Source organism: Lagopus muta, chromosome 2 (genome assembly GCF_023343835.1).
Source record: "Lagopus muta isolate bLagMut1 chromosome 2, bLagMut1 primary, whole genome shotgun sequence".
NCBI lineage: Eukaryota > Metazoa > Chordata > Aves > Galliformes > Phasianidae > Lagopus > Lagopus muta.
Window position 1 is genome coordinate 78,783,264 of NC_064434.1, and position 27,942 is coordinate 78,811,205.

General features: G+C 35.4%; 1 protein-coding gene across 7 annotated transcripts in view; it reads left to right on the plus strand.

The window, feature by feature from the left end:
- BIRC6 (baculoviral IAP repeat containing 6) overlaps window positions 1-27,942 on the plus strand; it is a 167,700-nt gene that overhangs the window by 53,248 nt on the left and 86,510 nt on the right. For 5 of the 7 annotated variants that reach the window (XM_048938004.1, XM_048938007.1, XM_048938008.1 and 2 more), the window contains exons 29-46: window positions 242-588; window positions 1,381-1,600; window positions 2,526-2,659; window positions 5,174-5,311; window positions 6,052-6,194; window positions 6,789-6,920; window positions 8,789-9,004; window positions 11,839-12,022; window positions 12,417-12,572; window positions 12,910-13,043; window positions 14,055-14,208; window positions 14,932-15,048; window positions 15,793-15,947; window positions 17,093-17,219; window positions 17,979-18,089; window positions 21,464-21,597; window positions 22,429-22,556; window positions 25,960-26,522. In XM_048938004.1, the coding sequence (XP_048793961.1) occupies window positions 242-588; window positions 1,381-1,600; window positions 2,526-2,659; window positions 5,174-5,311; window positions 6,052-6,194; window positions 6,789-6,920; window positions 8,789-9,004; window positions 11,839-12,022; window positions 12,417-12,572; window positions 12,910-13,043; window positions 14,055-14,208; window positions 14,932-15,048; window positions 15,793-15,947; window positions 17,093-17,219; window positions 17,979-18,089; window positions 21,464-21,597; window positions 22,429-22,556; window positions 25,960-26,522 (3,293 nt within the window). The remainder of the gene's footprint in view (window positions 1-241; window positions 589-1,380; window positions 1,601-2,525; window positions 2,660-5,173; window positions 5,312-6,051; window positions 6,195-6,788; window positions 6,921-8,788; window positions 9,005-11,838; window positions 12,023-12,416; window positions 12,573-12,909; window positions 13,044-14,054; window positions 14,209-14,931; window positions 15,049-15,792; window positions 15,948-17,092; window positions 17,220-17,978; window positions 18,090-21,463; window positions 21,598-22,428; window positions 22,557-25,959; window positions 26,523-27,942) is intronic. The other 2 variants (XM_048938006.1, XM_048938010.1) reach the window with 1 other exon arrangement.

Consider the following 27,942-nt stretch of genomic DNA (forward strand, 5'->3'; position numbering starts at 1 on the left):
ACTGTGTCCTTTTTCTTCCTGTGATTTTCTTCAGATAAAAGAAAATTCTACCTTTGCTTTAGTGTTGTTACAGCAAGTATGTCTATAGTATTAACATAGAGTGTACTGTATTTATTTTTTTTAATATCTGTTGTAAGAATGCTTTCAGAATGGACCAGAAGTCTCCTTTTGGCAAGGTGATTGTCAGATGTATTGCTCCTTATTAATATCTATTGAATTGTGCTGGAATGTTTCCTTCTAGGTACAATTTGGCCTGTCATCGGCTAGAAATCCTTCTGCAGAGTATTGATCTACCACCACTCAATAGTGCTAACAACGCCCAGTACTTTTTACGAAAGCCAGACAAGGCAGTAGAAGAAGATAGCAAAGTATTTTCAGCTTACCAGGACTGCATTCAACTACAGCTTCAACTCAATCTGGCTCACCATGCTGTTCAGAGGCTCAAAGTAGCTTTAGGTGCAAGCAGGAAAACACTGAAGGAACAATCGGATCCAAAAGAGTTGATTCAGATGTCATCAACAGAACAATTGCGCACTATCATTAGATATTTGCTGGATACTTTGCTTAGTTTGCTTCATTCTTCCAATGGTTAGTACGTGGTTTTGTCATGTTTGTGGAAACAGTTTGCAAGTTTTTCTTTTTCTTGATCTGTATATTCATTATATTCTGATAGTTTTATTATGGGTTTAATATTGAGAAACATACAGCATACAGCTTGACCAATTGCACCAAGCTGACCTAACCACTTCCTGCTTCCAAAAAAGATGCAAGAGGATATATGGAGGTCCTTCCCCCTTTTCCCTGATCCTGGTTGCATTTTCCTTCATTCAGATACCCCTCTGAGCCTCCTAGAGGCTGGTTCAATTTGTTTAAGTAACAGAAGACTGCCCAGGCTGAGATAAAAACATAAAAGCAGTATCTATACTTCGTAACTGATTTTTAGTACCCAGTAAGGATTTTTATTTCCTAAGCTTAACACTGAAAGAGTTATTGGAGAATCAAAATGAAAACAAACAAAAAAATCCCAAACAAACCCAACAACAACAAAAAGCCACTAGTAAGTGTGGAACTTTGTTTTCTAAATAGATAGGCCTGTCTGTCTTGCAGTTCTCTGTGCTGGTTTGTTCTTAATCATAATAAGAGTTAGATTTTGCTTCATGATTTGGTGTTCTCTACATGGCCTGGCCTTTAGGGTTTTCCTGCAAATTACCATTTCCCTAGATACTCCCCTCTCTTTCTGCTCTCCCACGTCAATTAGTCTCCTCATCATTAATTTAGAAACTTCTTAGGAACTTTTTCTTCCCATCATCAAGCCATCTTGATTGTAATAGTATTATATGCTGCCCTTAAACACAGTTGCTTATTCTCTTTTCTTAAAAGGACATTCTGTTCCTGTGGTTCTACAAAGTACTTTTCATGCTCAAGCTTGTGAAGAATTGTTTAAACACCTGTGTATCAGTGGGACTCCAAAAATCCGATTGCATACTGGTCTTCTGCTTGTTCAGCTGTGTGGAGGAGAAAGGTGGTGGGGTCAGTTTCTCTCAAATGTACTGCAGGAATTATACAATTCAGAGCAACTTCTTATATTCCCACAAGACAGGTAAGGTCTAAGTCTATATTAATGTATGATCTGTGGATCACATCTAAGTAATTCCACGGTTCGTAATTAAGCATATCACTTGACAGAGATGTGACCAAATAATGCTTATCTGTCTGTCCCACTGGTACAAAAAATAGTTCTAAAAGCACTGCAAATGATGCATGTCGATCTGTAGAGTTTTTTTTGCATATGTTTCATACTTACACCACAATAAGCTGCTGTTTTTCCTTACTTAGAAGTGATTAGGAAGATATTTCTGTCAGTGTTCTTTACATATCTGGATTGATTTCCAGTGTTCTAAATTGCCTTTTGCTTTATCAGGCTTTAATACACCTTCATCACAGGACTGCTCTTCTAATGCATTTGGCATTATGAATGAGACTGGAAAGCACAGTTTGCATTTAACGCAGCAGTCTTCTCTAAAATAAGAGCAATCAAGTGTAAAGCTGAATAACCAATGTTAAATGTGTTAGTTCTCATGTTATTTTAATCTAACTTATTTGCTCTTCTGTGGCTTTCTGCCTTCTTTAGTCATTTAGATTATCATACTTATAAATGGATTAATACAAGGGTATAATAATACGTGGATTTAATTATCTATTCCTACTATTCAGTATATCATATGGGATAAGAAATTAAACAGATAAAGTCTTCTTTCAGAAGATGTACAGAGTGGGATGCTCTGTATGTAACTGCTGACCTCCTGAGGGTGAAAGAGAAAATGTGTAATCTAAAATACTGCATTATCCTTTCTGACAGCAGATCTTGAAATCTAGTCCACTTGCTGGGCCAGTGTTGCTTTCTCTAGCAATCTGCTTGTATCTCAGTTAAAAGCTTAGGGGACTGGTGATCTAGAAGGGGTGTTTCGTAATATTACAGAATTTGAAAAGGAAATAAAGTCTTAAATATTTAATTTTATTTTTAGGGTCTTCATGTTACTTTCTTGCATTGGACAAAGATCGCTTAGCAACAGTGGTGTTTTAGAAAGTTTACTTAATCTCCTGGATAACCTTCTGTCACCACTGCAACCTCATTTACCTGTGCACAGAAGAACTGAAGGTAGCCCTCTAATTTGGGAAACTATATTTTCATATTCACTGTATGCTAGAAAATTGGAAGATTAGCTCATAGTTATTGGTGTATTAAAAGAAGTTGCTTTTGTTTATTATATTTCTGAAACACAAATGTCTTTTAAAATGTGCTAAAAATTCTTGTTCTTTAGGTTCTAAGAGGTGTTTTTCCCCAGTAAACTTGAACAAAATCTATTTTCAGCTAAGAAGCCCTTTAAAATTTTAGCTAAAAGTGGAAGGAATACCCAAGGTGTACATAGGTCTAATTACTCCAGTGAATTACTTTGGATTTTAGCCTTTTGGAAAGAGGTGTGTGGTTTTGCTCATAAGATCCTTTTTAAGTTTCAACTGTTAAAAGTGGCCACAACATGGCCACGAAGACAACTTTGCTAGATGTGTCCTTTTAGTTTCTGGAAGCTGCATTGGGGTTTTTGTTTTGTTTTGTGACCACAAGGATTTTACATTTTCTTGACCCTAAAAATTACTGAAACTTTATTCTCTAAAATTGATTTTTGAGTATTTTCTTTACTACTCTAAGCCTGAAGAAAATGCTTGGTTTTAAAGACACCAAAGTCTAGGCTACTTCATAGATTATGTACATGTAGCAGAGCATTGCAGATGATTTGCTGCTTAAAATTCTTGACCTTGTAAAGTTGGTAAACACCAGCTGAGACTCTTTTTCCTTGTCTCCTGTCATAAACAAGCCTCAAGCTGGTGTCAGGCTGTCCTATTTGTTGCTTCTTCTTGGTCTGCCATGTACTTTCTCTATTTTGGCCATATCCTGCTGTAGTCTCTAACTAGTCTGAGGGAAACCCAACCTTACATCTCCTCTACCTCTGTTTGCACTCTCCCCACAGCTGCCAATTCCTTTCATAGCTCTTGCCTTACTAGTTGTCCTCACGGAGGACTTTAGGAAGCAGAAGTAACTGATACTTCAGAGCTTTATTTGCTGGTCTTCCAGCTTACTTCCTCCTGGACAGTACAGGTAAGTACTAGGGCACTATTATGTGTGATGGAAGCCTCAGGTATGGAAGAAGAAATTGCTGTTTGAGAACTGTCACGCATAACTAAGAGCGAAAGGGGTAAAAACTTAGTGGGGAAAGAGTCAGAAAACAACAGAAAATGAAAGCAAGATGTGAACATTGTGGATTTGTGAAATTTCAGGCAGAGGAGGAAAACGAATAAACGAAAGACACTTGGAGGGAGGGAGAAAAGCTGAAAATTCTGTTTTTTTTTTTTAAAGAGACAGAAGATAAAGAAATATGTTTGTACAAACAGAAATGTGAAAAATCATATACTTCACTCTCCAGCAGGTTCCTTTCTTTTTGTTTTGCAAATCAAAACAGTCACCAATGCTACTCATTTCTATCCTTGCAGTTTAGTCTACAGTTCCTGCAGAGGTGATGGAAAGACTCCTGTTCCTCTGCCTATTTGAAGTGGGCTGATTTCAGCCAGCATGGGAGAGGAGACTAGGGTGAATATTCAGGGCCTCCACCTGATTGCTTTGGCTACCAGCAACAAGATGTGATTTTGGGCATGGTGTTTTTAAGACTTAGTGTTCTTGTTTGAGCTGAAATGAACAATAGTTTCAGTTGACTACAGCTTAATTCAGGATTAGTGCTTGAAAAGTGTAGCATGGCTAAATACAGCTCAACATTGTGCACAGATATGAAAATGTGGATGTAACCTCTAGTATTGCTAAGTTTGTGCTATTTATATTATATAAAAGAGTGCAGTTTGCATAATGACAGTGATCCAGTGGTCATTAATTGCAAGGTTCCTGATTTTTATTGTGTACTTAGGAGTCCATTTTAGAACTGTTCATTTAGATTCATTTACTTATACAAAGATTTTCTTGCGTGGTTTGTAAGATACGTTTTATCTCTGCCTGTATTGCATTTAGAGTGAGACTGAAATAGGTGATAGCAAGCCATCAGTGTCACCAGCATGGTTCATCTAGTCTGAATTCAGTCTTGGCTTTTCTGATCATGGTTTGAATGGCTATGTGAAAATATATTTTAAAGGAGTGAAAATGAAGCTGTGCGAATGCGCAGTTATGATGGCCTTGTAAGAGCCCTTGGTGACAGAGGAATTTCACACTTTGGAATTAGACATCTGACTTATGTGCTTTAATGCAAGCAGCTGTCACTCTGTGTTTGGTATTTAGAAACTTCAGCAACGAATTTATTATTTTTTTTAATCCCGCTTAATTTTTACCGTAAACAGTAGAGATGAAGCTTTTTCACTTCTGACTTTATCAGCTTAAGAGAAATGGGATGTTTGCTTTTGTGCCTGACTTCTACACCAAATATTTGATTTCTTCTCATGTTTATAAGTGCTTAGGTTATTGCCACTGGGGGGGAAAAAAAGGAAAAAGAGAAACAAAAGACATTCTTGTAAACTAGTGAAATGTGTGCCATATAGTTCCTATTACAATTTTTTTATTATTATTATCTTGTTATGGTTTCCAAGCTATTAAGGCACTCAAATCTTTCTTTTTAAGGAGTGTTAGATATTCCCATGATCAGTTGGGTTGTAATGCTGGTATCCAGACTACTGGATTATGTAGCTACTGTTGAAGATGAAGCAGCCACAGCCAAGAAACCTCTGAATGGAAAAGAGAGGGAACGTTTTTTGACAGGTGTGCAATACTAATTTAATTACATAACAAATCTTGTTTCTGTGGGTATTTGTTTTGGAGCTGCTCATATACTTAAAATACATCTTTGATTCATTTGAAAAATGAGATTTTTAAATGAATTGTTGATCGCTTTATTTGTACTGTTGTCTCCTTCTTTGCTTCCTTTTTTTAAATTTTTTTTTTATTTTTAGATATGAGATTTTTTGTAAGTGATAATTGTAACCTTGATTTTATTTTGTAAAATGTCTGTATATTATTCTGTAACTCCTAGACTGGGCAATTGAGAGTCTGCCATGTTGAGACAAAATGCTTGCATTGTGAAAAAATACAGTAGTGTGGCTTCATGCCTGTTTTGTTATTTGTTGTAGTATATGTATTTGGTACATTTAAATTCATTTTTTAGCACTACTTTAAGTATAAAAATAGCTATTTTCTTTGAACAGGTTTTCTGAAAATGAAAAATGGAAAGCTTTTTCTTTTTTCTTTTTTTTTTACCACTGCTCTTCAGTTATTTCTATTTAGTTAGAACAATCATTCTTATCTCCTTATATTTTAAAAATAATAAGAACGAGCATTTGAAAATTGTGCAGAAATATTACCATCAGCCTTTCACAAAAAGAATTGCATTTTGCTCATTTCTTTAATATTTTGAGTTGCTAACCCTTGTCGTATAGATGTTTTTCTGTGGAGTTAAATGAAGCTTAATGTGACTAATGTCTTTTTTTCTCTGTTTCCATTAGGAAACCAATGGAGTTTTATAAATAATAGCCTTCATACCCAGAGTTTGAGCAGATCTACTAAAGGCAACAGTAGCCTAGATAGACTGTATTCACGAAAGATCAGAAAACAGCTTGTTCATCATAAACAGGTGACTTCTGACACGGTAGTGGCTATTTTCACAGAAGATACTGTATAACATATTTCATTTCTTGAGCAAACAGCTTTGGCCTTGGGACTCATTCAGCTGTGCTTTCGTGTAGTCTAATTCTGTAGCTGAAGGCTGCCTGTTTTCTTTGATGTTTGTCTCAAAGTGCGGGGCATGGCATCTGTTGGAAGAACAAATGTTGGAATGTACTATTGGGCTCTTTTACCTACATAGGGTAATAAGTGAAATTTACACAGAAGTGTAAATCTGAGTACATCAGGGAGCAAGCTCCTGAGCTGTTAAATAACAGTACGTCATTCTTAAGATATGGAATTTTCATTTCTAAATACAACCATGTGGTTTTTATTACTCTGAGCATGGTTGTCTTGAGCTTTAAAAAATACTGTTTTGTTGTTGTTAGGTTTTTTTCTTAAACTTTGTGTGGAGACTGGTGGCCCCTGAAGGTGTCTAAGTTATAGCTGTTAATACAACTGTATTTTAAAAACTCAGGTTACAGGTTGAACTGAAGCTTGTTATCATATGAAAATATGGATCCTTTTAACATCTTATTGCTTAAATTTTCATTTTTTTCCTATTAACATTTTCTTTTAGCAACTTAACTTATTAAAAGCAAAGCAGAAGGCTTTGGTGGAACAGATGGAAAAAGAGAAAATACAAAGCAACAAAGGATCATCATACAAACTTTTAGTAGAACAGGCAAAACTAAAGCAGGCTACTTCCAAGGTATGATGCTCTGAAATTGTAATTGACTTCTTGTTCTATGCATGAAAAGAGCTATTCCTGCAAAGTAGTGTTTGTCCAATGTTAAACAAACTCTAATGTTTTTCATCATGCCTGCTATCAAGGATTCTTTGATGCTAGTACAGCAGCCATCTGGAAATTTCTTACACTGGGAAAATTGGTTTACCCTTCCACATTTTGACTGGTAATCCTGTAGCTTTGGGAACACTAGTCATATCATTGAACGGTGGGTAACACAGACCGATAGAAATTTGAAATAACATTTTATATGCCTGCTTGTTACATACAGTACTCTTCTGAATGTGGTCCTGGTTGAGTAAGAAGAAAATAATCATGCATCTGAGCAGCTTCCCAGAATAAGAAATATAACTTCCTTAAAGTGTCATGTAAATTATGGCATATTACAACAAGCCCTAGATACTGAAAGTGAATGTGATAGTAATTAACTTGATTATGAGATAAGACGCTAAAACTTAGAGATCTCTCAAGTTGGCATTGTGGACTTTTCTTGAAAGTGCACATGGAAAAAAAAGAAAGCCTGTGTTACTAGCTACCAAAATTAAGCATCTCTTTATATTATTCCTGTTTAGTTCCAGTTGTACTGATGTAAATTATTAATGTTCATGTATGACTGAGAGTAGGATTGTGAAACAAGATTAATGGAATATTGGAATTTAGAGGCATTCTGAAGAAAAATCTTAAAACAACTTCCAGTAACTACAAAAAAAGCAACCTGTTAGTTTAAACACTAGCCTAAAAAATAAAGCCGTATGTTTTCACCAACTCTGCTTGTCATGAGCTGTTCTTTCCTGCACTATCCTCTGCTTTATTCCAACACGTTATATTGGGAGGACTGTTACAGCAGGTCTGCTCAGCAGTGACCCCCTTGAGACGTCTTTTAATGATTCACTGGCTGAAATATGCTGTGTAGCTATTTAAGTTTCACTTTATAGCAGCCATGTTGCATCCAAAAACGCATGTTGAACTAAAAAATTTATATTGAAATATCTTAACATCTTGTTATGGTATTATTGTACATTGGATAGCTGCATTTCATGTGGTTTTTACTACTTCACCTACTAATCACTTCCAGTTATGACAAGCTGTGTGTAACCTAAAATATTTATTGCATTTTGGAGAAAACTGAAACCTTTTGTTTTATTAATTAATTCTTTGGTCTGTTTCAGTATCTAGAAGATGTGAGATGTTAAGAGGCTTTTGCTTTACCTCATTTTAGACTCCTTTTGTAGATTATACAATCATTTGAACTGCTAAATGAGTGGCTTTGGTGAATGGTAGAATTGTTAAAAGCACGTTTCCTCCACTGCATTGGTAGCACCTATATAAAAAAGTTTGTAGTTTAAAGCCCTGATCGAGTATTGGATTAATTTAGTTTGTAGTGTTTAATGGATGCTTCATAATCTGTAAGTATTAAGAACGTTGGATGTCGTTGAGGATTCTTCTAATGTGATGAACTGAAAGCAAGCAGTCTTATTTTAAGGGTAAATTTCAATATTTCTGTCTGCAAGTCACTTCATGCTAACAATAGTTTTATATGCAGGTGGTGGAAACGAGAAAGAAGCTTATGAAATACATACCCTTGATATGTTTTATTGCAAACATTAAGACTTAAATGGCACTTGTGCGGAACTGAATAACTTGGTTATTACTCTGTCACTTGAGACAATACGCTGCCAAGATAAATTTCTGCCAATAAAGCCTTAATTCCATTCCAGATTCTCATATATTCCTAGAGTCCACTGTTATTGCTGCCTCAGATTTTTGGTTGGAAGAGATCCAGAGCTTAGTCTTAAAATATGTAACTGTTGTTTCAAATTTGATTTCAATAGCACTTCAAGGATTTAATACGTTTGCGTCGGACTGCAGAATGGCCTCGTTCTACTTTGGATACAGAAGTATCAACTACAAAGGAAACTCCAGAAATTGAGCCACTTCCCTTTACACTGGCACATGAACGTTGTATTTCTGTAGTACAGAAGCTGGCACTCTTCCTTTTGTCTATGGACTTTACTTGTCATGCAGATTTACTTCTGTTTGTTTGTAAGGTAAATAGCATATGAAATTCTATAGTTGCAATGGATACCACGTAGGATTAATTTTCTATTATTTCTTTCTGATTGATTAATGATAAAAGTTAACTGTAACATTAGAATTTCTGGTAATTTGTGGTGAGGTAGGGTTTTTTTTATCTGCCACCTTTTGTGAAACTGACATTATGATGCTTCAAAATCACCTAGAAAGAGTAACTTCAAAAAATCTTGTTGTGTAAGTACATGTGCGGAGTTCTAACATTTAATATAGTAAAAATCCCTATTTTTTTGGTAACTGAAATCTAATGTTCATGGAACTTAAAGCTATTACATATTTTCATGGTATTAAAAATGAGTAAGCGGGAAGAACTTGACTATTCTGCTATCACTGTATTAAATAGTTAAAGGTCTTTTCCATTAGCCTGAATGCATGATTCCGAGTCACTACAGCAGTTTGCTTCATTGATAGCTCTAGGAGTTTTTCTATGTAGTTTGGAGACTGTTCTTTTTAACCATTTTGCATAAAGGTGTCTGAAAGAATGTGCTTACAGCTTTTGAGTTCAGCTGTAGAAATGTGTAATTTCTGAAGGATCCATTAAAATATTTATTGTAATGACTATTAAGCATATTAATTTTGGTTTTACTCTGAAGTGGATCTTTAAGAGAAATTTATTCTGTGTTACGTGTATTTCCTAATTGTTTCTTGATAGTTTGCAAGTATTTTTTTGGACCTGTATAATCTGAGATTTGAGTTGACATGAGTTGTCATATCTTGCTAGTTGGAAGTGCTTGAGGGTTTTTTTGTTTGTTTGTTTTTTGTTATGTTTTATTGGTTTGTTTTGTTTTTAACTTCCCAGAAAACAAATGCAATTTATCAGAACGGTGAAACTAGCAAAAATTCTTTTTTCACTTACTGGATTATTAATAGTAGCTGTGATGGAGTATCTCTCCAGACCAGAGGTCTTTCCAGTTCATTTATAGATTTCATCTTGTAGGCACAGAAAATCACCTTCAATGATTCAGAGAAACTTGTTCTGAAAGCTAGATTTCTTGTGCATGCTTCTTGAAAGAAGCAGCCATCCTTCCATCAGGACAGGAAGCGGGAACACTGTTGACTCAGCTTCTTACAGTTGCATCACTGTTGTCTCTATTTCCACTAAGATTTTGGATTAGGGGTTTCAGAAAGCTGATTTGAGTTGTGCAAATGTATTTTTGAAGAGTAAACCAGAAAATTAAAGGAAAAAAATCAAAATCCACATGCTAGTCATAGAGCATATGTAGGATTTTAGATGTTACATAATCTGAAAAACTGAGGCCAAATGGGAATGAAAAGTAAGACTGAGGCTGATTGTTGGAGGGTAAATTTACTGCTGAAGAAGCTAAAGAAACCTCCAAAAAAAAAAAAAAAAAGCCCTTAAAAAACAAAAATTAATCCAATATCAGCATAATCATTGCTCTGGTTATTTTGTTTTGTGACTGGAATTGAAGCTTCCCTTTTTCTAAACATTCTAGTGTTTGACATTCTAGTAACTGTTCACTCCTTAGCACTCCAAGTACTAGTCTTTAGAATTTTCTAGTTCTGCAGCTATGAATTTAAAGTGTTGCTTCCAGAAAAGGAACTACACTGAATGGAGTAGGTACTGCACTCAGCTCTGCCATCGTTGTTGAGTATTATTTCATGGAATCATACAGTAGTTTGGGTTGGAAGAGAGCTTTAAGGAGCAATCCCTCTTGTCACGTGCAGGGATACCACCCACTAGATCAGGTTGCACAGGGCCCCATCCACCTTGGGCTTGAACAGTTCCAGGGATGGGGCATCTTCCTGTTCTGGTGCCCCACCATCCTCATAGTGAAGAATTTCTACCTTCAATCTGATCTAAATGTTTCATGTTTTAGTTTAAAACCATTTCCCATAGTATTTCTGATAACTCTCTTCAGTTTACAAACTGCTGTATCTTTGACCATCACCGCTACCAAGAACTTTTACCTTTTTTTTCTTGGAACTTGTGTCTGTAATTAGATAAATGCTACTTAAAAGTAAAAACTTCTCTTAGTCTATAGTTATTTCAGACCACCAGGTAATTTTGCCTTGTTGAATACAACGTTCTGAATGTAATACCAACATAGTATTGAATTTGGACTCTATGACGAGGCAGTTGCTGCTTGATTTACATTTGGTGCATACTTCTTTTTTGGATATATTCCATCCAATAAATTTGGATTTTTTGTCTTTTTGAATAAAATGCTGTGGACTCTCCAAAAGTTGTGTGAATAGGATTTTGCTTTCTAAATACTATTTTATTGTGCTATATAGTGTGCTCTTCAAAGCTGTTGTCATGAAGATATGAGTATTTATAGTTGATCCATAATCTTAATATGGATAATCTTAAACATGATTGAGGAATGGAGGTAGTACTCCCATTCGGTTTTTCATTTTCCAAAATTACTCAGCCCTTGAGGGCTGAGCAAGGCATTTTTAAGGTGTTGGGAGATATTTTTGTAGCTTTACATTGCTATAAAAGCGTTTCTAATCACAATTTCCTAAGACTTTTTTTTTCTTAACGTTCTTGAACTAAACTGAAGGAGAATGAGGACCACAGTGTTTTCCTCTGAGCCAGAAATGATAGGCAGTTTCACTGATAGAGAGTGAAAATCTCTAGTAGTAAAGTGGACAAGTAAATTTCATGGTTGAATTGTTTCATTTTTGCGAAAGCTGATGCTTGAGTAGTCAATATTTAGGTGTGTAAGAATAGTAAAAAAAACTTAGTCTTAATTTTGATAACTTAATTCTTTTAAGAGGGAGAAGGAGGGGAGATTCATTGCAATTATATTTTTCAATCTTTTTTTAGGTTCTTGCTAGAATTGCAAATGCCACAAGACCAACAATTCATTTATGTGAGATTGTAAATGAAACTCAGTTGGAAAGATTGCTGCTCCTTCTTGTTGGAACTGACTTTAACAGAGGAGACATCTCTTGGGGAGGAGCATGGGCTCAGTATTCTCTGACTTGTATGCTGCAAGATATTCTAGCAGGTTTGTTTTAAGTTCATAGTCTTTAGGCTTTAGCTTATGCTAAAAACTTGTTTTCTTGAAGCTTTTTGAGTTGTCATTTTAGAGTCTGCCAACTGTTGGGAAAAAAACAACTCATATGCTTCACAAGCAAATTGAGATTAGATTGCAATAAGTGCACTGAAATATTTCATATTAATTAATTAAATCCTGAGGTTTCCTTCTGCACTAAAAAGTCAAGTGTATATATTTGATCCCAATTATTTGAAAAAAATCAGCACTCTTCCTTTTAGAAAAAGTGAGCACTTTAAGAATTTAGAGTTAGGTGGAAAAAAACCACTTGGCTTAGAAACTGAGATGTTAAATTGTAACTGGAATGAAGTTTGAAATGAAGTTGTCTGCTTGATGCCACGTGTAGGAGAACTGCTGGCACCTATAGCGGCTGAAGCTATGGAAGAAGGTGCTTTGGGAGAAGATGCTGGCGCTTCAGCTGGGGATTCTGATGACTCTCTTCAGCCACCCACAGTTCAATTAGTGGAAACAATAGATGAGCCTTTGACACACGACATCACAGGTAAATGACTCTGTGATCTTCGATGTATATTGCCTGCTGAGAAATAATAAACAACCTGCGCTGTGATTAATCTGTCAAAAAATCTGTGAAGGTTTTTTTATGATAGAATAAGTAGTTTCTGAAAATAAAGGAAAAATGTGTGTAATGCTTGATCTTAGTATGTCTGATTAATTAAAAAATGATTATTTTTCTCATTATTTCAACAAAGCACGTTTTATATGTTTCCACTAAGAGCTGTGTGTATTAAAAGCCTTGGCATTACCTGTGAATTATATGATATTGTCCTTGTTTCATAAACTGTACTTGGTAATATTAAAGTAGTTGTAAACATTCAAAGGTGCTCCACCCCTGTCATCTTTGGAAAAAGATAAAGACATTGACCTTGAATTGCTGCAAGACCTGATGGAGGTTGATATTGATCCTTTGGATATTGATTTGGAAAAAGATCCTCTTGCAGCCAAAGTTTTCAAGGTATGATGCACCTGAGATTCCCTATACTTTTCACTGTTGACTTAAGCTTTGGGCCTCATTTGAATTAAACTGAATTAATTTTTGCCCCACTTGTTCAGACAGTACTGTGTTTTCTTATTTTTTCTATATTTTTCTCATGTTCTTCACCTGATTACCTATCGTGTAGAGATTTTTTTCTTCAAATTTCCCTTCATCAAAATCTTCCAGTCATTGCTTAGTTTTTTTTGTCTCCTTCCTTCATCTCTTGTAATTGAACATGGCATTATCCTCCAGTCCAATTCATCCACAGATATCTTCCTGTTATATATATATATATATATATATATATATATATATATATATATAAGATATCACAGATATCTTCCTATTGTCAAAAAAAACCTAGCAAGAAAAACTCTTCCTCGTTCCTTCAGATTTGTTCTGCTTTTTGTGTTTATGTAGGATTGCTAATTGATAGACCTTCCATTAAAAGCATCGTCTTACAATTTCCCTTCTTGCAGTCTTTTATTACTGTTTTCTCTTTTTCTTGTCATCCATATGCTTTCTTAGTGCCTTTGATTATGACTTTTCAGTAGAGATTATTCAACTTCTTGTTTTGCAGAACCCAGTTCAAATAGCCCCTGAGCCTCACCAAGACCACAAGGGTTCTATAATAGTCTGTCATATTAATAATACAGTGTTATATCTCGATTAACAACTTCTCAAAATACCAGTGTTGCAACTCCACTACCAAGTTTGCAATATAGTACGAGTGTATGAGTAAAATCTGATGATAAAATTTTAAACTGGTTTCTTCGGTCTTAGAGACAATTAAATTACTGGATTTTTGCAATCACTAAGGAAAGAGTAGTTTGTATGGCAACAAAAAAATTGCGACAATTTTTTAAAGCTATCTTCTGGTTTTAATTTCTTGTAATTTCCATCTTTGTTGTTACTCATTACAAATTTATCTTCTTCTTGGACAGTCAAAAGAATTGCTGTTATTTTTTCCTTTTTCATTTGCTTTTTAAGCCTATAAGCAGCACGTGGTATGATTACTGGGGTGCTGATTATGGTACCTACAATTACAATCCTTACATTGGAGGTGTTGGAATTCCTGTTGCAAAACCACCAGTAGCTACAGAGAAAAACGGATCACAGACTGTGAGTGTGTCTGTTTCTCAAGGTAAGCAGTGAACCCTGGAGGTTATCTTTTTGGTGATACTGTATGCTACTTTTCAGTATATCGAGTTAGTGTTAGAAATATCTGCCTGCTTGAAATGGAAATAAATTTTCTACATACCAAGCTTTTTCTGTGACTACTGAGGAAATGTGAGGTTTTTATTGAAAACTCTGTCTAAGATGGCACAAAGTCGTATTTTCTGAAATTTTCAAAGACATCTTTATGGTCAGTTTGGAGCGTTGGAAGCTCTTTCTTATGTGGATAACATTTTGCTTAGTTGTTCCTATTCCAAAGAGGAATGAGGTGGCATACTTGTTCATTTTGAAGTAATACTTCTAAGCAGGAGTGATTTTATAAATCTCTTCCCTGCCGTAATTCCTTTGGTTGCTGTTTGAGCAATTACTTTTACTACAGGCTTAAACATGCAGATTTTGTTGTATGTGATATTAAGGTGACTGTAAAAAGAAATGTGTGCATTTCATGAGAAATTTCTCTTTCTATTAATTATGTATTTTACATCCATGAGGATTTTGTGTTCAGTTCGGAGTATAAGTTTCTTCATTTTGCTGGCATCATATAGGAATATTCACTTTTACGTCAGATATACTGAGATTTGTTTCAAGTTTAGTGTGGACTGTATATCTAAATTGCTTGCACAGATAATTAATCATAGCTGACTGTAATTGTCTTGGATATAATTCAGTTTGACTCTCTTGCCTTGTGTAGCATTAGATGCACGTCTAGAAGTTGGACTTGAACAGCAGGCTGAATTGATGCTGAAAATGATGTCCACTCTGGAGGCTGATTCCATTCTACAAGCACTGACAAACACATCTCCTACATGTAATTATATATTGTCAAATTACTCTCTTCATGTAATGACCACTTGAACATTATACTGTTTTTTCTGCAGTCGCTTAGCAGCTTAGAAGAAGTTGAATTTTGCTATAATGACATTGTTAGGCTGTGCTTTTGAGATTTCCTTTCTTCAAATTTTTAAATTTGTATACATAGATTTAAAACATTTTTTGAAGTTGCTCAAATAGGCAGGATTCCATTTACAGTACATAATAACACAATGGAAGAATTACTTTTGTTTTCTCATCTGTAAGCATCTAAATATTGCTTCCTATTTTTGTGAGGCTTTATTATTACATTCACTGTGAAATGTAAGCTATTTGAAAGCTGCTTTGTAGTTGTTTCACCTATTCAGTGATAAAGGTGAAAATACTTAATAGTATTTTGAATTTGACTGTGCAATAAGCTTATGTTGTCAAAATACCCATGTTGCTGATTTAGTTTTATCAGGAAATTCCTAAAATACATCTTTAACAAGGGTGTGAATTTGGCTCACTTTCCAAATAGTTTTTGTGGAGATGATTTGTTACCTTCCAGTATGCCTTTCACAGTAGCATAGTTAATAGTCCAGTAAAGGTGAGCACCACAGTGAAGTGATCTTGTAAATTATAACATAAGCATGTTTTCCTTAAATGTGAAATAAGAAGAAGTAAGTTTGTAGTTGCCTTTACCAATTTTTCCAAAATAATCCACTGAGGTGGGGATACTTCTTTGTTTTGTTTCATATAGTAACCCAGTCTCCTACTGGAACAGATGATTCATTGCTAAGGGGATTGCATGCTGCTAACCAAAATGCCCAGCTGATTGTACAGTTGTCATCTATACCTATGCTGAGCGCATGCTTCAACAAACTCTTCTCGATGCTACAAGTCCACCATGTTCAGGTATAGAATTGTGAACACTGAAATGTTTTAATAGTATTTCTCTCTCAGTCTGAAAGTTTTCTTCCTGTATTTGTATTGTTTAGGATGCAGCTAACCTGTTAGGTTATGCATTTCGTGCACACAGGTTGTCATGGGCAACAGTACCAATAATGTAATAGATTAGCTGCTGAAAGCTTTTAGCAAATAGGGAATTTCTTCTTAGAGTAGGAAAGTAGATAGGCATCTATTTTTTGTGTTTTAAAACAAGTTTGTTACCCAATTACTGTTATTATAATATTTGCCATCTGTGGAGGTTTTCAAGACCCATCTGGACAACCCTCTGAGCAGCCAAGTCTGTGTCTTAGCTGGCTCTTCAATAGAATAAGGTTGGAACGATCCTGTGATCCAAAATGTTAAAATGAGATGTATGCTTTTTGAAAAATCATTAGTTTAAAAATGCTTTTCTTAATATGTAACACACAATGCATTCCTTTTTTATATAAGTTCTTAGGTATCTGCCCTTTTGTTTTAATTGGATAGCTGACCATTCAAATATTCTATTCAAAATAGAGTTTGTTAGGTAAAGCACCTTGATGCTTCCTCAGAATATCAACTATTTAGTTTCTTCAGGGAGTCATTCAGAATATGTGTTTGTGTCTCTCTGATAGTAAAGGAGATTTTCCATTAGTTACATTGGCTTCTGTGAATTCTTTCTGAATTTTTTCAGTTGTCCGTTAAATATCTCTTGGCTAAATTTTGAAATTCTGAAAGTTTACATGCAAACCAGTGTTTCAGTAGAAAGATGGTGATACTCTGATTTCTGAGCAATACGTACAGCTACTTTTCCAACAGTTTGAAGAAACATCTTCAGAGAAACTTAACTGTATTTTGAGGGGGCCCATTACAAAAAACAAAAAACAACAACAACAAAAAAACAAACATTAAAAAAAAAGCATTTGCTAGTTATGATAAACTTTATTTGAATGTTTTATTTATCAACATCCTAAAATCTCAGTAAAGGAAGGAGCGGAAAGTAAGTGTGCGTACATTATCGGTGAAACAGGGTCAACTGAAGATGTAGGTATGACTTAAAATGAAAACTCTTTATGCTTTGCTGCTCTGGAAATGCACAGGAGTTTGATGATGTTTTTTTTTCCTCTTTGCAGCTTGAATCCCTTTTACAGTTATGGCTCACATTAAGCCTGAATTCTAGCTCCTCTGGAAGTAAAGACAGTGGCGCTGATATTTTCCTTTATAATGCTAATCGAATACCTGTAATTTCCTTGAATCAAGGTAAATTATATTAAATAGGAAATATTAACTTTCAGGTGTGAAAGGTTTTCTTAAGTACTCAATATTTATTTGTTCTTATTAAGATCAGTGATGGAATGAGTGATCTCTGTGTTGCTAGAGAGCTCTTGGTCTCACTATCTACGTGACATAAAAAATGTGTAGCTAATAGTAATTAATAAGGAATTGTTCCTTGAATTTCTGTAATCTTGACCTAAATTACATTATAAAATGTGTGGTTCTTAATTCATTGTTACTGCCAAAAGGGCTCTTTAGAATATACTTCTGAACTGTGCATCTTTATGCACTTCTTTGATAAATTTCTTTTCCTGGTACACCATTCTGTGATTTGTTTATTATTACTGTCCAATGCATAGAGGATAGGCATGGGGAAGCCCTACTGCTTTTTGACATTAGTCTGCTGACCTAGGAGAAAGATGTGTCTAATTATTTCTTTTTATAAAGTAATGAAGTATAATGAACTTGTTGAGTTTCATGGAGACTGTTTTAAATAAAATGTTTCTTTGCATCTTTTTTTTTTTTTTTTTCTGACATGGATTGAGACTATAGGAAGTTCTGTGGGCCAGTTCCTGTGGTGCATTGGTGATGGCATCTTTTCCTAGTTGCCTAGAACAGTAGTTGTCAAAACAAAGAAAACCCAACAAACAATAAACAAGTAATATAGCAACTTGCATTCAAAATGAGAAACTTCTTGTAACATTCTGAAGATTAATACTTGGGAAAATGTGCTTTTCTTGACAGCTTCAGTAACTAGCTTCCTGTCAGTTCTGGCATGGTATCCTAACACCTTACTCCGAACATGGTGCCTTGTGCTTCATAGCCTAACTCTCATGACAAATATGCAGTTTAATGGTAAGTTGTGGAGTGTTTTGTCACCTTTTTTTACAATGTAAGTGTTGATTTCAATCTTAAATGTTACCTAAATATTCCCTTTGTCGTAGAATTACTTTGATTTTCCAACAAAGAGGCTGTAGAGAGTGAGCTCTGTGGACCGCTTGTACCTTGAAATCAGTGTCATTTAAAAAAAAAAAAAAAAAAAAAGAAAGCTTAGCATCATCTTCTGAAAAGCAAATCTGAGGAGTAGCTAAAGATGCTTGAGAGGTAGCTTTGTATTATGGGAAGAGGTAGCAGAGAGTGAGGATTAAGGCAATATAAGAGGAATTCATGTTTTTTCTGATGCAATAAGAATATTTTCATAAATATGCAGATTCCAGTCACTGCTTATGTTAAGCTCTCTGAAGATAAGCCCCTAGAAGCTAAATTTATTCAAAAAAAAAAAAAATCCATCCACTTCATTTCACTTTCCTATGTATGTGAGATTATCGTGCATTCTCTGTATGGCTCTGTAAGACGGTAATGATAATCTCCCCTTGTGAAGGAAATTTTGCCACAAGTCAAGTAGAGACATTAAAGGATGCAATTTTCAATGAAGAAATTTAGCTTCTAAACAGCTATGATAGTAATAGGGCAGCTGTCATGGGGACTGCTTTTGTGGCCTTGTCCTTAAGCCTAAAGAAGATACTGAGTAGTTTGTGAAATTGGAGACTGAAATCTCTGAAAATGTACATATTTAGGCCGTATCAGAACTTCTTAAATTCTGTTTTGACACCAACTGTATGACTAAATGCAATAATAACAGATGAAATCCAGAGTAACGGAGGATCGTACTTTCCTGAAATAATTTGATATTTTGTGGTGACACAACTGTTCTGAGCTGTTTTCTGTAATCTGCCCTTGAAACTCTTTTTTTTCCCTATATAAGCTATTTGAAATCCTTGCCTTCGGAACACATTTTTTTCCTTCAGATTTTCACTTTTTTGTTGGTATTATTTAACAATATCATGAAAAACTTCTGAAACTCCTTCTGCTAGGTGAAAGTGATGCCTGCCTAAGAAAAATTTCAGAGTTTCAGTTGCTCTAATGTAGGCAGCTGTTGTTTGTAATACCATTTTTGTAATACGTTTACTGATCTGTTTCTTTAACAAGAGGTATTCATGCTCCACTCACGTGTCCTTTTGCACATCTTTTATGTTGTCACCAGAGATGGCATTGGAGAAAAAAGTGTTCTGAGCATAAATGCTACCTAACAGAGTGGATGATGTTGATGCATCCTCAGGTCTGAGTTAGATCATGTCAGACGTTTAATGCAATGTACAAATAAAGTGGGGCTTTATATTGCAGTGATATTTCCAGCTTTTAAATAGAAAATATAAAATTACACAGGAGGTAATGAAAGTGTAGTTACTCAGTTTTGCTGTCAACCCTGTCATGGTAAAGCAAAAAAACTACAGAGCCGTCTAAACTTAGAAGCAGTGGAGCTGAGTGTTAGCCTGTGGACTTGGCTGCTGTTTGTCAAGAGAAGATGGTTTGGTCCATCATTTAACACAAAACAAAACCCCACAGAATAGAAGTGTTACTTGTCACACTGACTGTAGACTTCATAGGTTATTCTCTGAAGGTGCCATTTAACAGTGCAGGAAAACACAAATGTTCCTTCTTCAAATACATATTATAGAACATTTTATGAGCTTTTATACGCTTCTTTTAAAATAATTTGGGGTACTTCTGGAAAAACTGAAGTTTCAGTTTTGCAGTTACACACTAGATCAGCAAAATGTTCTAGGAAACAGGTTCGTGTGTAAATACAAGGGGTGTGACCTTAGTAAGTTAATACCTTTTGTCATCTGGGTATTCATTTTCATTTTTTACTTCAATTATGGCAGACTTAGAAATTTCACCCCCCAAAAATAACCAACCAATAAAATACCCACCTACAACCGATATACCTAGTTTTCTCAGGGGTAAAACTAATGTGTTGTCTGTTTTGCCTCAGTAAGTATTCACAGGTGCAGTTCAAGGTGGGGGAAAATAAACTTGATTAGTTCACCAAGGCTGGTATTTCCAAGGCCCATCCTGCAGTGGAAGATTTCTCTGTTCTGAAAAATTTGGTTTTCCTTTCAGACAATCAGTGGAAGTGTGCACTTAGCTTCTCTTACAGGCTTGTCCTTCATCCAAACAAGGCGTAGCTTTTTAATTTTTGCACAGTCAGATGTAAACTGCAACAGCCTTAATGTCTATAATAGAATGGAACTGGAATGCCTTGAGAGGCTCTGTTGCTTTTATTCAATTCTAACTATTGCCGTTCCGTCTTCCATCAACTATAACCAAGCCTACTTGTTCTAAATCTAGTATTGGTAAATCATTGCAAAATTATTTGTGTAGCTATACAAGAAATGCTTTCAGCATTAGTTTTCTGCTATCATCTAAAGGAGTAAATCTATTTATTGTTAGAAAACAAAATGGCATTTGGTAAGGGGAAGACTTAGTATTGCTAAGATGTTGATGAAACTTAGATGTTTCCTTCCTGTTTGGTTTCTTATTGTTCAATTTAAGGAATTTTTTTGAATGATGAGGACTAATACAAACAGAATGACCAGTAACTAGTTTAGAATTTGATTCTTTTTGCATCTCCCCTAATTGGGTATTTTATCTTGAGGTGCAAAAAGATGTCAAACTCTTGTACCTGAGCACCATTTCCTCTTGATTCAGTCTTTCTTTCACATACTATGAGACAGTCTGAAGGAGATGACAGCTTTAGCGTGTTATAACTTGATCTTCATTTGGATATGTATAAGCTGTGCTTCTCAAAAGCTGTGTTTTGTGCTGATTTTATATACCACAACTGAATGGTCAAAACTACATGTTTAATAAAGCTTGCTTGCATGATCATTAAAGGATGTATTATATTTTAACTTCTTGTCCTCAAAGCCCTTATCTGTTAAGCTCCCTGCAGTGTTAATCAGTGATGTGAAGTCGGTGAATGTGCCACAAACCAAAAATATCTTGATTGCATGCATGATAATAGAACACATGGTCTCTGGCAAACTAAGAGATGTGCGAAAGCCTTACTACAGAGGGGACTAGCAAAGAAAAAGAAGAGTTAAAATCTTTGTAGATATTGTTTCTACAAAACTGAAAGTCTACATTTGTGAATTTTACCTTAGCAAGTTGAGATACTAGTGGAATATTTGGGGGGGTTGTAGCTGTACTTGATGGAAAACTCATTACTCCAAATTGTAGTCCTGAGTAAGCAACTTCTGGTACTTAATTCTACTTCTGGATATTTATGCATAATGAAGTAAATGTAATAGATATACAGTATAAATGTTGTATTTACATTACATGTTGAAGATGAGAGATTTAATTTTCATGCATTTATTTTTAAGCTGGTCCAAGCAGTGCCATTGGAGCTCAGGAAAGTACAGCCCAACTGTTGGTGTCAGATCCAAACCTCATTCATGTATTAGTGAAATTTCTTTCTGGCACAAATCCTCATGGAACAAATCAACACAGTCCACAGGTAAGTAGCAATTAAAATAACAGAATAACCCTTCATAATAACATTTAAATAAACATGACAGAAATGTGTATCATCTGTGTTGTATTATATCCTTAGCTTATTGCTTTTCCTTTTTTTTTTGTTGTTGTTGTTGTTGTTGTTGTTGTTGTTAGCTCTGATGAACAACTGGTGGGAAGTTCATGTTGATGATTTGCTTGATGATTGATGAATAGTGAACTTTCCTTTTTATGTTTATGTGGACAAGTTGCTCTAGGGAGGATGTGATTTCTTGGTTAGTGTGTTCTATGTTAAAATTTTTTAGTAGTGTGCATAGAAAACTTGCAGAGTTCAGTTTGCTTACGGAATTCATGCTGGATTAGGATAAAAAAGACAATGAAGATCAAATATCTAACAATTCTTGAGTTTAGAAGAGTGTTTTGTGCTTCTCTTTTCTGCCTGTTCTTTGAATCAATGTGATTTCTAATGTGTTTCCTAATTTCAACTAATTTTCTGCTCTTTGTGGTCTTCAAAACATTTGTGAATGGAGATTGAAAAAAAAAAAGAAAAAGCCAAGTTTAACTTATTCTTATGTAATACTTGACAGGATTCTCAGAAACACCTAACAAGTGTTAGGCAAAGAATTGAATTCTTGCTTTTTACTCATGGATAATGGTAGAAAAACACATGGTAAAAGTTGGTCTGGAGTAGAAAACTCTAAAATTTTTCAGAAAGCAAGTTAAGTTATGTAATACTTATCTATTCTTAGAAGATGTTTTTCATGTTGGGAACAACTTCCTGGTCTTGAAGACATTTCAATTTTGTATATACTTATTAAAATTCTTTTCCCTCTAGGTTGGGCCAACTGCTACGCAAGCTATGCAAGAATTTCTTACTCGATTACAAGTGCACCTTTCATCAACTTGTCCTCAAATGTTCAGTGAATTTTTATTGAAATTAATACATATTCTTTCAACAGAAAGGTAAATCTTTGCCCTTTGTTTTCCTACCCTCTTTGTCTTCAAAATCTGTTTGTGAGTCACAGCCACAGTGTGTAGATTCCCTCTCTTGTCCTGCTGTCAAGTTGTGTATGGATTGAGATCACAGCGTTACTAGTTGCACCCAGGCAGTTTCTAGCATGTGGAAAAGTGCACCTGGAATGTACACGCAGCCAGCCATCTTTATGCAAGGGACAGTGAATGTAAGCAATGAGGAGTCGGTTGGAGTGTCATTTTATCATGGGCTAAGATGCAGGCATTCTTCAGGGTTAGAGGAATTCCTAAAATAAAGGCACTGTTGGTGAGTTTACCCATTGAAAAGGCAAAAGCATCCTGAAAGGCCTGAATTAACCAAAGGTAAATCAAATTGTTTGTAGGTTACTTTTCTAATATAAGTAGGATGAAATGTGTGATTGCATAATCGTATTTATTTCATGAAAATGCTATCAAAGAACATTCATGATTTTGGTTGTTTAGAATAAGGATCACTTCAGAAGTAGTGTGATAATGTATGCATACATTAAGGATGCAGAAGTCCAGGATATGTAGGCAAATATGCATGCTTTTGTATATACACATGCAAACAAATGGAATGAACACAAATAATTAATTACAGCTGTATCCATTACTTAAAGTTCTTACCCATAAAGTACTAAATCAGCTTCATTCTCATCAAAACTGTGAAAAACCAACCGTAAAGTTGACTAGAAGAAAACAAGGAGCTTACCAAAGGAGAGCAAAACTACAGATTGTACGTTTTATTGCATTTGCATTTTCTTACAATGTCATTGGAGAAGAAACGTATTTTTGCTACCATCTTTTGAACACCAAATTTTTGACAACCTCAGTCATATGAAAATAAGACTTTGCATCGTGCTTTTTGTCTCTACTTTCCTTTCTCTTTATTCTTTTTCTGTTCTGCAAACTCAAGGACAGACAGAACAAAAGGAAATCCGAAGTTCAATTGTAGGCTTCTGCTTAAGATAGTAGGGAACACATAGAAGGCAGAACTTTTAAGCATATTTCTCTTCTTATAAAGAAAGCATATTTTTCTTCTTTCTTATTGTCTCAATAGAACATACAGTGAAAGTTCTGCAGTCTCCAAGCAGCTGTGCTGAGGCCATATGGAGCATTAACCAGTAATTTCCAAATCTGTTGCAATTCTCAGCTTCTTGGATGGCCTGTCCTTTTCTTACTCATTTATCTGCTTTTTCTGGATTCAGAGTCTCTTTAAACCTTACTGCAAGATCTGAATTCATGACCAAGTGTATTGTACTCCTTCTGCGGTACCGTTTTTTGTCAACAAGCAATGGTCTGATTCGTCTAACTGTGCCTGCAGAAATGCTTACATCTATGTGCTCTTCCTTTAAAATAACTAACTGCATCCAGTAAATAAAAGAATTACTGCATTTTGAATATATTACCAGACTATCCAATTCTGGTTTCATCTCCAGCAAACAGTAGAAAGTCGTAAGACGCCAAATGATCTGGTGGTGTTTCTGCATTTTAAATGCAGCCATGGTCCCTGATCGTCAGTATAAGCTTCTTTAGATCCAGGAATGTTCATGCTTGGATCTTCTGTTGCTGTTAATAAGGTCTCCTTCTTCTTCCCTGCAATTAAGTTATCGTAACTAAGAAAAGGTGAAGGCATCTTTTTGTTACTACTTCTTTCTTGCTTTCAAAATAATAATGTTGTTTTCAGAACTTTACATATCAGTTTTGAAAAGGTTTCAGCATTTCAAACACAATCTCAATCTTTGCTAATGTGGAAAATGAACCAAGTATCTTATGGCTTACACTGTATGGATTTCATGAATATTTGAAGCTGGCTTTAAAAAGGATGGTCATTTAGGCAAGTAATTCGTCACTGACATTTTAATGTCATTTCACTAGCTTTACTAGCTTCTGAAGGTTCTCAAGGGCCTTTTGACACCTAGCAATGCCTGCTGTCTGCATCGTACGTTAGTTTGTGAATGAAGGGTCTATTCCTGAATGTTCTGCCTCCCTCTGTAGTTGAGTTGTTGGGATTTTTTTTTTGTTGTTTTCGTTTTTATTTGATTGCTCATTTGTGGGGTTTTTTGTTTTTTTTTTTTTTCCTATAACTTCATGTTATTTTAGCTCTGCTGCTTAGTTCAAAGTTCAGGTTTGGGGATATCCATGTTGAGTAATCACGAGTGATACCACTCTAACATTTCTTTACATGGATACAAAAATATGTAAGGACTATTTAGATCTGTGGTTTTCCATGTGTGGCTTTCAGCTTTTGGTTTTAGAAAGAGAAGGGAAATCTGCTTGTGATCTGTCTTATGCATCTGTCTTACCTATTGCTATGGGACAAGTTCTTAGCCTGGCCATCTTCATGCCTGGTCAGGTTGTTGGTGGCATAGCACTGGGGAAGTTAGCACTGTGTCCCTTTTCTTGCTTCCTCTTCTCCACATTGAAAAAATCTCCTCTGTCCTGCTTTTCTCTACTGATGTAGTGTCTCTTCAGTTGTGTGGAGGAGTACCTCTGTCTGTGCAACAGCAAGGAGATTTTACCTTGTGCTTAGCAGTTCTGCTTCTTGAAGGCTCAGTCAGTGGGCCCAAGACCGTTGTGTGTACAGCAGTAAACTAGTCATGTGGCAGTTGTTTGGCCTGAAATGCATTAGGAATTATGTTTTACTTCTGATACAGATGTTCTACACATCTCCAGACAAAGGTTTAATGTAATGAGGGAAGGACTTCCTCATTTTCTTGTTTCCCTCTTTTCCAGTAGGTGGCACTTTGGTGTTATCTATCCTTTAATCTTACAGAAAACTATTTCAGCTTTCTCTAAGAAATTTTACGTCATTAACTTGAATTGGATGGGTGATGTTCACTAGGTTATGTTATTGGACTATTACTCATACAAGAAATTTAATTATTCTGGAAAGTCATTAATTCATAATGGATCTTAGAATGCATACTTACGTGTTATAATATGCTTGAAATAAGCTGATTAAGACATTGAAATGATAGCTTTTGAGTTGTGTTAAGATTTTTTTAAGACAAATTAAGAGTAGGACTGAAATGTAACATGGAAGAAAGCACTAAAAAAGAGCTTTGATGACTATTTGTAGATCCTCAGGCAGTTATTGAACTGTACCTTGTCTGACCAAATTGTAAGATTGATTGTTAAAAAAAAAAAAAAAAAAAAAAAAAAGCAGTATATTACTGTTAGAATTAATTAAATGGCAAATATTTTTTTTCAAATCTGTTTCAAATTGCATTTCTGGAAATGGCTATTTTTTTTATTGGAAGTCTGGCATGCTTTTTGATTCTTAAATCTCAAGGAAACAACAACAAAAAATTATCTATCTGGTTAATATTGAATAATGAAATATCTTTTTTTTTTTTCTTTTTCTTTCCAGAGGTGCTTTTCAGACAGGCCAAGGGCCTTTGGATGCACAAGTGAAACTCTTGGAATTTACCCTGGAGCAGAATTTTGAAGTTGTGTCAGTTAGCACCATTTCTGCAGTGATTGAGTCTATAACCTTCCTTGTGCATCATTACATTACGTGTTCGGACAAAGTGATGTCTCGCAGCGGCTCAGACAGCTCTGTGGGTGCTAGAGCATGTTTTGGAGGACTTTTTGCCAACATTATCCGTCCAGGTGATGCCAAGGCTGTTTGCGGAGAAATGACAAGGGATCAACTTATGTTTGATTTGTTAAAACTGGTGAACATTTTAGTTCAACTGCCGCTTTCCAGTAACCGAGAATATAGTGCCCGTGTACCAGTAGCAAGCAGCACCACAGACAGTGTGTCTGATGAAGAAAAGGTTTCAGGAGGCAAAGATGGCAATGGAAACAATCCTAGTATTCAAGGATCAACTGCGTATGTTGCGGACTTGGTGTTAGCCAACCAACAAATTATGAGCCAGATTTTGTCTGCCCTTGGCCAGTGTAACAGCAGCGCTATGGCAATGATTATTGGTAGGTATTTCTTAATTAAAGGGGAAGGTCTTTTGTGGTGGTAAATACTTTAAACTTCTACAAACTAATGCATTGGGACAGACATACAAAATGTGTCAAAAAAGACAGAAAAAGAGAAGCTGATAGAAAAGTGAGAAGGACAGCAAGTGATGTAAGGTGGGGACAAAAACACTGTGAGGTGGGAGACGGTGATTAAAGCCAAATGGGAGCGTTTGGCATTTGTAATTCTGGGATTCAGCAAATTCAGAAGGATTGATGTCAGAAGGGACCTCTGGAGATTGCCTAGTTAAACCTCCCTCTACAAGGAAATCCCGATGCAGAGAGTAGGTTCCTCAGTACCTTGTCCAGTGGATTTTTTTAATTCTTCAAGAGTGGAGGCTCCACAACTGCTCTGGGAAGTCTATACCAGTGTTCAGTTATCCTTGAAGAAAAATACGGTTTGTTATGTTTAAAAGGAATTTCCTGTATTTCAGTCTTTGCCTTTACATGTCTCCATACATGGATTAGAATTCGCCTTCAGTTTGTACTACAGGCATGTTACCTTGATGGTTCACTTCATATAGCAATATTTTTCTTTTTTGAGTTACTTTTGGAAGAGAAGAATTACAACTGTGCCATTGCAAAAATGCAGGCACTTTTCCATTCCCCTGTTTTTTTTTTTTCAGAAGTCTCCTTAGCAGCATACTCTAGGGTTCTAGTAATATATCTGTGGGAATTCTTCCTGTTACTAAGAAGTGTGGATTGCCAAAGATACTTCAAACAGAAAAGTTGCTGTTTGTTGGAGATGTGTCTAGGGTGTGTTTTCTCCAAGTAGGTATCTTTGAGACTTGCTTTTGAGCTGCGAAGATAACATACAGTTTATTTGCACACCTTGAACTACCAGATGAAATACTACATGAATGGTAATGTGTGTGTAAAAGTAAAAGAACGGTTTACAGAAAAATAGGCTTGGACCATGCACTTCATTTAGATACAAAAATAATTGTGAAATTTTGTACTCTATAGTGTTTCTCTTATTTCCAAGAAAGTTTCTCTGTTGTCTTCTGTGCTGATTTGTCTTAAGCGGATGTGAAAGTGTTTAACCAAAGTGGTGTCAGAAAACAGTGTGTTCTTTGGATGAGAATCTGTGAATGTCTGACCAGTGGTCCATTTGTTATAAGAACAACTGAGAAAGTAGCAATCCCCAGTAGTCAAACAGCAGGCAGGACTTGAACAGCCTGAAGTGCATTGTTGGAATCTTCCTGAAATTAATTCTTAAATGCTTCAGCCTTCACTCTGGATAGTTGGTGTTGTATCACAAATGCAATATGAAGCAACATTGAAAGTAGTTTGTTCTATGCATGGTTGATTTTTTTGAGTACATGTTTTTGGGGGGTGAAATTCAAACACTCTCCTCAACTTTTATGTCTTTCTGAACCAT